The sequence below is a fragment of the Ctenocephalides felis genome, unplaced genomic scaffold (assembly GCF_003426905.1).
Source record: "Ctenocephalides felis isolate EL2017-DRISC unplaced genomic scaffold, ASM342690v1 CF-g0.4_SCAFFOLD_01886, whole genome shotgun sequence".
Lineage (NCBI taxonomy): Eukaryota > Metazoa > Arthropoda > Insecta > Siphonaptera > Pulicidae > Ctenocephalides > Ctenocephalides felis.
The window spans coordinates 99,396,445-99,405,686 of record NW_020538040.1 but is presented as its reverse complement, the minus strand read 5'-3'; the positions used below and the strand labels follow the sequence as shown (position 1 = coordinate 99,405,686).

The 9,242-nt window shown below is 29.7% G+C and overlaps 2 protein-coding genes across 4 annotated transcripts; one reads left to right on the top strand and one right to left on the bottom strand.

Annotated features, from left to right (window-relative positions):
* Positions 1-220: 220 nt before the first annotated feature.
* Positions 221-1,441, bottom strand: LOC113378480. Its single transcript, XM_026619013.1, has 4 exons — positions 1,376-1,441; positions 1,088-1,231; positions 879-1,022; positions 221-492 (listed from the first exon to the last, which is right to left on the bottom strand). The coding sequence occupies exons 2-4, from the start codon at positions 1,119-1,121 to the stop codon at positions 335-337; spliced, it is 336 nt and encodes a 111-aa protein (XP_026474798.1). The 5' UTR covers positions 1,122-1,231; positions 1,376-1,441; the 3' UTR covers positions 221-334.
* Positions 1,442-2,394: 953 nt separating this feature from the next.
* On the top strand, positions 2,395-4,227 carry LOC113377211 (adenylate kinase). 3 transcript variants are annotated; one of them, XM_026617442.1, is made up of 5 exons: positions 2,395-2,524; positions 2,631-2,746; positions 2,825-3,061; positions 3,354-3,521; positions 3,601-4,227. In XM_026617442.1, exons 2-5 carry the CDS (start codon positions 2,645-2,647, stop codon positions 3,823-3,825), a joined length of 732 nt encoding a protein of 243 aa, XP_026473227.1. In that variant the 5' UTR covers positions 2,395-2,524; positions 2,631-2,644; the 3' UTR covers positions 3,826-4,227. The 3 variants fall into 3 exon arrangements, with proteins under 3 accessions (XP_026473227.1, XP_026473229.1, XP_026473228.1); XM_026617444.1 differs by having other exon boundaries at positions 2,470-2,534; XM_026617443.1 differs by lacking the exon at positions 2,395-2,524 and having other exon boundaries at positions 2,553-2,746.
* Positions 4,228-9,242: the final 5,015 nt, after the last annotated feature.

Here is a 9,242-nt window from a genome sequence, read left to right as displayed (position 1 = left end):
GCTCATACATGAAAGTGATTTACAGGATATTATACTAATACAATTCTGTAAATATAAAATCAGTCTCTGTATTTGTTCAGTCGTGCTTATTGGAATTAAAAACAGTTTATTCTAAATTTTGGAATGACTTATACGGGTACAGGTAATACATTATTATATAAAAATAAATCTTAAGATTAAAAATTTACTTGATGCAAGTCGTAAAATTTAAAATTAAACTAATTATATGTTTATGTGTACATATGTATGTACATACACATATGTATGGGATTATTATGAATACATAGCCATTTTACATGCTATATTAAGATGAATTAGCATATATTTGCAATAATTAGACATTACTTATCGCACGCATTTTATCATAGCGGCGCTCTTTTTTGCACAAGATAGGATAGAAAACTGAAGTGTAATATATGCCCATTATAGCTAATATTCCTCCAACTATAATGCCAATTATACCCCAAGCTGAGAATCCCAAACCTCTTCTGCCTGTAAGGAAAAAATAAATCGAGAATTATTATATATTTAATTGCTATTACGGCATTTAACTTGCTAACAACGTAAGTCAGCATGCTTAGAATGTTTTCCAATAAAAAAAACTTAATTTTTATCAGAGCTATGCAAGTATCATAAGACTGAATAATAATTTTTTTTTTTTCGCTAATCTATCATGCATAATTTGTAAATGTTATGACCTCTTTTCATTATCAATTGTAACTGAACATAGCAATTATATCCATAATGAAATAAAAGTTATGATATAAATTGTTAAAACAACCATAATTTCTCATTACCTATAATGAAAACATAAAAATTGCAATTGTCAGTCTTAGTGACAAAATATTTATTTCGAACTAAGTATAATTTTACATTACCATCAAATTTAGGGCCTAATGAATTTCCTTGAGCACCAGCACTAACATACTTATTATATAAATTTCTACCACCATTGGTGACAGGTTTGGCGTTATTTACACGTGAACCACCCCATCCTCCCTCAATATATTGAAATTGCAAAACTAAAAGGATAGCAAACATAAATTTCACATATAAACGTATAATTTTTTAAACACCGCCAAATTACCTGCTAAAATAAACAATACAAATACACAATTCATTTTGTACTTAATTATATTTCAGGATAAATGAAAAAATTAACAAATCTGACAGCTAAACAAAAGTTGACATTAAAAGACTAAAATTGACCACTGGTTCTTCAACTTTACATCTATATAAAAATATATTATATATATATATATATATATATATATATATTTATATATATATATATGTATATATATGTATATATTCTAATATATATTTTTCTAAGTATATAAATATATATATATATATACGACAGGGCCGGTCCTACCTTGAATGCAACGCCTATACAATATTTTTATATAGATGTAAAGTTGAAGTCATTATTAGTATATTGTCTAGGGTTGAAGTTATTAGGTTGTCAAATTTCTCCCTTTCGCCTTTTTGTATTATAAACCAATAGCAAAAAAGCGGAAGGGAGATATTTGACAACCTAATATAATAATGTTGGGCGCACGCCCTAGAGAGCGCCAACACGAGATTTGATTATAAAATTTTTAATAATAATTTTATTGTACCTTTTATTAATCTTTGGACAATATTTTTAAAATACATCAAAAATTTAACTTTAAAACAACAATCTGGTATACGAGGGAAAAGTAATGAGCTAGAAAAAAAGGCGTGCGGGCGCTGAGGACCCCAGGACCGGTCCTGTATACTCTTCTTTTATCTATGCCTGTTTCCAGTATATATATATATATATATATATATATATATATACAAAAAATGAATAACCATAAATTATAAGCATTTATTTTGTGCTCTTCATACGCATTTGATTCACATAATTATTTTATAACTTAAAAATTATTTTTACCATTTACTTTTTCTTAACATTTAATTTATCTGATTAAGAAACTTTTTTAATATTCAATATTAACCTATTGTACCAACATGCTAAAAATGCCTATTAAAATATAATATGTATATCAATTAAATATTTAGAAGTATATCTACAACTACAACTAGGGTTGAAAGACTAACAATTATTTTTAATCTTTTTGAATATTAATTGCATATTGTTAAAAAAATTAAATTATTAATTTTGATGAAAATGATTACGAATAATTATAAATAGTAATAATATATATAATTTAAAATTTCAGTTTTTTAAAATAAGTAAATAATAAATTTTAATGCAGTAAATATAATTTAATGCATGATATATAATATTACAATTACTATATTATAAAATATGTTTTATTATATATTATATTATATTATTATTGCATTGTTTTGTTGTCATTATTTTATTGGCCGAATATAACTTTATCGTATTAAAGTAACCTAGTTGAAGAATCGTCATGTGGAATCTATGGAAGTGACCTCTTGTCTAAATTTGAAGGTTACACATGATACTACATACTACTATTGTGTTACACGGTGTCATAAATTTTACAAATTTTGCTGGAATATAAAGGTAAAAAAATGTGGGTAATGTAATTTAAACACTAATAGATGTGTTATATTCAATCATAAGTATTTTATGATAATAAGAAATTGTTTGAAATTTTGTCAAATTATAGCTTAAAATATCAAAATGCCTCCAACATCAGCAGTTTTGAAAGAGAAGTTTGAAGAAGAAACGCTTGGAATTCGTGCGATTCTTTTAGGACCACCAGGATGCGGAAAAGGAACTCAGGTCTTTCTATAACTTACTTCAATACTTTTTGAAACAAGTCATTTTTTATGCTTATGTAAGTGTTATTTATTTAAATAGGCGCCCATGTTAAAGAAAAAGTATTGTGTGTGTCACTTATCTACTGGAGATATGTTGCGGGCTGAAATCTCATCAGGATCCAAACTTGGTACTCAACTCAAAAAGATTATGGATGAAGGAAGACTTGTGAGTGATGAACTCGTAGTTGATATGATCGACACAAATTTAGAGAAACCTGAATGTAGTAATGGATTTTTGTTGGATGGTTTTCCACGCACAGTTAGGCAAGCTGAAAAGGTGAGATATGTCAAAATACTTAAACAAATTATAAATATTATTTTACTATGCACTTGCCAAAGATAATTGTGTACATATGCACTACATTACAAAGAGCTTTTCCTTCTTCTCATTTTATTTTTTGTAATGTTAACTGTTTACCCTAACCAAAAAGTTTTTTTTATGGTTTGGGTAAAATATTGAAACTTCAGAGCTTGTGTAATTTTAGGTATTCAATATGTATTAATGTGACATGAAAAATATATTTTTCTTATATTTTCCTAATAAAATAATTCATGTGTTTAATTTGAAGCTTGATGGACTCTTAGCTAAACGAAATACTCCATTGGATGCTGTTATAGAATTTAACATTGATGATTCTTTGCTGGTGAAGCGTATCACTGGCAGGCTGATTCATCAAGCCAGTGGACGTTCGTATCATGAAGAATTCCATCCACCGAAAAAACCAATGACTGATGATGTTAGTAATTTTAATAACAGTAGATTGTAGGTGTTTTTAATGTAATATTTAGGGATTATAAATATCGATCATTTTACAGATAACAGGAGAGCCGTTGATCAGACGTAGCGATGATAATGCTGAAGCATTAAAGAAACGATTAGTTACATATCATGCGCAAACTAAACCTTTGATAAGTTACTATTCATTGCAAGGATTACATAACAAAGTTGATGCATCACAGGCCGCATCAGATGTTTTTGCCAAAATTGATTCAATATTTCTTCGAAAACAAGCTAAACAAGCCAGCAGTTTACAAATATAGTATTGTTCCTCTGATATTCAAACATATCATACATTAGCACAATTTTATATTAGTGTTTATTTAATTGTGTTTTTGAAAAAGTTTAATCGTCTTGTTGGAAGTATGGGATTATAAAGAAACATCTATTATTATATTACTGTAGTTTATTCCAATATGTTGGCAAGCAAAATGAATTTATCTGAAATGTTGGCTTTTTTTTAACTCTTGTATGCATAATTTGAAATTTTCATAAAGCTTTACAAAAAGTTTTAATACAAATTTTTGTAAGCATGATTATTGTTAATTAATGGAATTCAAAGAAATAAGATATTCATCATACAACCCCCGTTAACCACGGTACTTACGTTTCAAAAAAGTACTGTGCTATATGAAATAAAGGACTTCTTAAAAAGAATTCTTAAAAATCACACTACATGTTATATTTTCAAAATAAATAAATATATTCACCCTTTTTTTAAAAAAAAGTAAATACATATTAAATGAAATAAATAGTTTCTTTTTCATAACTAATCGTAAGTGCTGTTAAATATGAGCATTTTCTTTCTGGCTAGATATTCTTATACAGTGTGCATTTATCTTTACAACCTTCTGATCTATGCTCTATTTTTTGTGAAAAATCTTTCATTTTTAATTTCTTACCTTTAGGTAAAAAGATCTTGTAAGGGCCTCAATTTTCAAATTGTGTTGTAGAGAATCCATGTTTTAGAATATTATAAAATTGAAAATACGTACAACATTTAAAATATTGATGATGATATTGTGGAGTCGTTTAAATGTTGAATATTTAACCACAGTGCTTAATTTCCAGACAGAAATATGCTCTGTAACTGAAGTGAATAATCTTAGGTAGTTTGTCTTGACATACATGCCGTAGACATAAGAAATTTGGCATTCGGAAAGGAGGAAACAAATAACAGACTATCTCTACATCAGTTGAAATTTAAGGTACAGTAAAAACAAATCCATTATTTTTGCACGAAATATTTGAAAGGTCATAAAAAAGGCATTTTTATGCAACTGATGAATCGTTGTTTTAAGAATGTAGAAAAAAAATTAAAAAGTCAAAGTTTTAATCCCAGAAGATGATGAAGTGAGAAGTTTCAAGTAATTGGCACTCGACTGTACATATATATATATATATATATATATATATATATATATATATATATATATATATGTAATATAATATAGTATAATCATAAATAATAGTCTGCCCGAAGGCAGGTTCATGGCATGAGATCAATTATTTTCTTCCTCTCCTCTGTTTATTATTTCAATCGTTTTATTACTATCAATTAATGACCATTAATCACTTTATATTCGTTTTATGAATTTTTTCTCTCAAACTTCTGCTTCCATGCTTCCTGGTCCTGTGCTTTGGCTTTCAGTTCTCTGTATTTTTCCTTCTTGCATAATTCATCAAGCATCTGCATTCTTTGTTCTTCACAAACCTTTCAGTCCTTCTATTTTGCCTTCGACTACGTCGTGCAGGAGAAGAGTATCAAGTCGCAGTCTTTTTGACAGTAGCTCATTGTACGGTTGTGCATGTATAGGTGTGTAAGAACACTGCGAAGTTGGCTGTGTAAAATTCAAGTTTGCCGACCATAATTGTGCTTCGCGCATGGGAATATCAAATTTGTCATGTCGTTCTTAATGGCCTTCTCGATCGGTACGAATTTTATTTTTTTCTTTGAGTAGTGTTGTAGATAGAGGTTAGGCCAGTTTTATTATAAGATTTTTATGTGAATGGAGTTTATCAATCATATTATTTGTTTTTTTATCTTATGTTTTTTCGATATAGGTGCATAGGCTAAATGTCAAAGATAGGTTAAATATTTCTTTTAAATAGGTTAGGTTGTGTATTGTTTATTTCACCTTTAAAATTTCATTACAATTATGCATTTCATTGTTTTTGTTTAAATCCCATATGAAATATCAATAATATATCAGTAAAGTCAATAATGCACTGACAAATTTACAAGTCATACAAATTTATGTTATGTTGAATTTTAATAAAATATTCAATCAAACTTGAGAAAAAAATTAAACTGTTTATAAATATTCATACATACGAATTATATATATGCATGATATATTTTATGCAAGTAAAAATCAAATATTATATGACCATTTGTCAATATAATGTTAGGTTAAAAATAGCTTAGATAGCCGCATCAGGCATCATTCTACATATTACTGTTCGTGATTTTTGTTGATCTTTGTTGTTGGTACACCTACATTTTTGACATTTTCATGAATTCTTCTTTCTCTTTCGTTTGACCGTACAAAGAGCAAGGTCACAAACTTCAAAAAGGCTGCGGTAATCCGCGTGTGTGCAGGAGGCACTCTTTTTGCAAAATAGGTTAGATCCAGTTTCAGGATCGTGCTTAGTAGAGTCTTTTCTTCGCCCACTCTTCTTAGGACTGCATCATTCGTTATCTTGTCAGTGCACTTTATCTTCTCGATTCGCCTCTTGCACCACATTTTAAAATTCTCCAGATAGTTCTTGTTGGCTTTTCTTAGAGTCCATGTCTCTGATCCGTACAGAGCTATGCTCCAGACATAACACTTTATCAATCTCTTTCGCAAGTCGAGACTTAGTTTGCTTGTCAGTAGCGTTCTCTTCTTCGTGGACGAAACTAAGTCTCGACTTGCGAAAGAGATTGATAAAGTGTTATGTCTGGAGCATAGCTCTGTACGGATCAGAGACATTTGCAAAGGAGATTTTTCGATTGGAGGAAGAAGAATCGCCACCGTGAAGCACGCTGATAATCTAGTGGTGATATCGAAAAACCAAACTGAGTTGCAAAACAAAATGAGCAGAATCGTCGAAGTTCTGATTCTGCTCATTATGTTTTGCAACTCAGTTTGGTTTTTCGATATCACCACTAGATTATCAGCGTGCTTCACGGTGGCGATTCTTCTTCCTCCAATCGAAAAATCTCCTTCGCCTTCAAGTGCCTCGTTGACGAGCCATTCTCCATAGAGATTGAATAGGATCTGTGACATGCAGCATCCTTGCTGCAGTCATCTCCAGTGGTGTTGTGCTAAAAATTCTTTTGCCGGAACGCTAAAATTAAAAGAACCGGTTCTCATATTTCAAAGAAAAAAATCATTACAAAACCCAATTTAATGTATATTATTTTGATTGGCAATAAAACTATGCAAAAAAAAAACATTTTGTGCATATATATGTTTATTACAATAATTAGAACGTTTCTTAAAAATTGTTAAATCAAATTGTAAAATACAAATAGTATATTAAAATACACTGAATAAATATTTTTAACAGTTTTAACATGAATTAATGTTTTAACATTAGCAGGGCCGGATTTAGAAATTTGGCGCCCCGGGGCACTGACAAAAATGCCGCCCCATCCCTGAAATTTTACGAACTTTGGAACTTTTTTTAAAGCAATCGCGCTGCTTTAGCTGCGAGGGACAAAATATAGAAGCGCGTAAGCGCCGAGTCGCAGTCTAACGGATAAACAATGTTACAAAACTTATATAAATGTAAACAAAATTTATACTTATTATTTTAATATCTTTAAAATATCTGATAATTTAATGTGCATATGTCTTATGATCACTTTTGTCCGCCAAATGTTTCTTTTTCAAATTTTTTTATTATCGAAACCGCTAAACCTGCCCCCCACAAATTTAAGCAGTTATTTATTCTGTAAATTTTTTTGAATGTTATTCGACGCTTTTTTCTCAAAAACTTTGCAAAAAGTTTATAATTTTCGAAAAATTTCAAAATACAAAAAATGTATTTTAGAAGTTTTTTTTCATTTTTCAATAAAATTTAAAGCTCTTTATGAAATGTAATTTTCAGTACGGGATGTTTCAGTAATTTGTCTTAATGCACAATGCCATGAGTCACTAGTTTAAATTTTTTTCGACGCTATAAGCTTGGAAGTGCACAAATTCGTCATTTTAAGAGGGCTCGAGAACTGTAGTAAATATTTTTCTTAAACTTTCAGCTTGTTTACGGATCTTTATATTAGCCAAATTGTCAAATTTAATAACTTATGAACCAATTTGATAATTTACGTTCGGAGAGGGAGGCAAGGCAAAATAATAAATTTTAATAATCGGTTATTTCAACCCAAATTTTGCATTGCAATCGTATTATGTTTTGTTAATTATATTTCTTGAAATATAAAAATGTTGTTAAAAAAATTTGATTATATTGTATAGAATTTTTTTCTCACTATCCAAATTTTGCCGCCCCCAAAAATTTGCCGCCCTGGGCAGTAGCCCCGATTGCCCCTACTGTAAATCCAGCACTGAACATTAGTGTGATGTTTTTTATAAAATATTCCAAATAGGATTATGTTCAGGATCTTGGAGTTCAATCTTTCTTGTTTGGTTGTCATCCGAACGATGAGACCTCAACCAAGTTTTTACATAATTATCTGGATTAGATAATTGTTGTGGTGGGCCACTCATTTTTATAAATAAAAGATTTGCTAAATTTTCAATTAAAATTCCATTTCTCTGTTCATGTAAAATAATATTCATATCGAATCAAAATTTCAATATCTTCAGGAACTGCTTTGCCTCCAGTATCAATATAATCTCTAAACGCATTGATGGATCGCATAGGTGATGTTAAATTAAACCTGGTGCATAAAGACTGGATTTTCTTTTCTTAATAGCCTATTTCAATATCTCTTTCCACTCCGTTGAATCTAATACTCGAAATTCACTTATTAAATCACTTTCTGAATGTAGTCTTCTACTCATATTATTAATGAGACTTACAAGGACTTGATTTCTATTAATAATAGTAATTTTTTCATTATCTGTTAAAGTTAATGTCCCTAATTTCATCACTTGTACAGCCTCTGATGCTTCTGAGTTTGTATCCTTTTTTAACATATTTTAGTGATTCCAAATAGCGAATTGTTCGACGGATTAGTTTATCAGCATATATTATCGTGACATTTTTATTCTGTAACGCTTCAGACAAGATGGAAAGTTCATACAAAACGTCATACATTAATGCCAAGTTAATTATAAACTGTTTAGACATGATATATTTTTTTAGACCCATGTATACACTCTGATCAGTTTTTGAACGAGTTTCATCAGTTTCGGCTTGATGAAAATGTTCAGCAAGAGATTTTAAATCCTGCCAAACTGCATTAACTGTTCTGAATGTTAGGATAGGATAGCTAATGCGCCTTATTCCTAAAACACGTCCTATTTTTGTAATTTCTTCTCCCAAATTTTCCGCACATGAATCTAGTTCGCGTTGATTTTTAGGAGATTGGTGATAAATGGTATATAATTTATCCATAAATTTTTGAAAATGGTTAATACCATTTGCTTCCGCGACAGCATCGTTAACAGAGAGCTCCGGTCGATGATTCAAACAGTGCCACGTGATTATTTTTAGGAATTTATTCAAT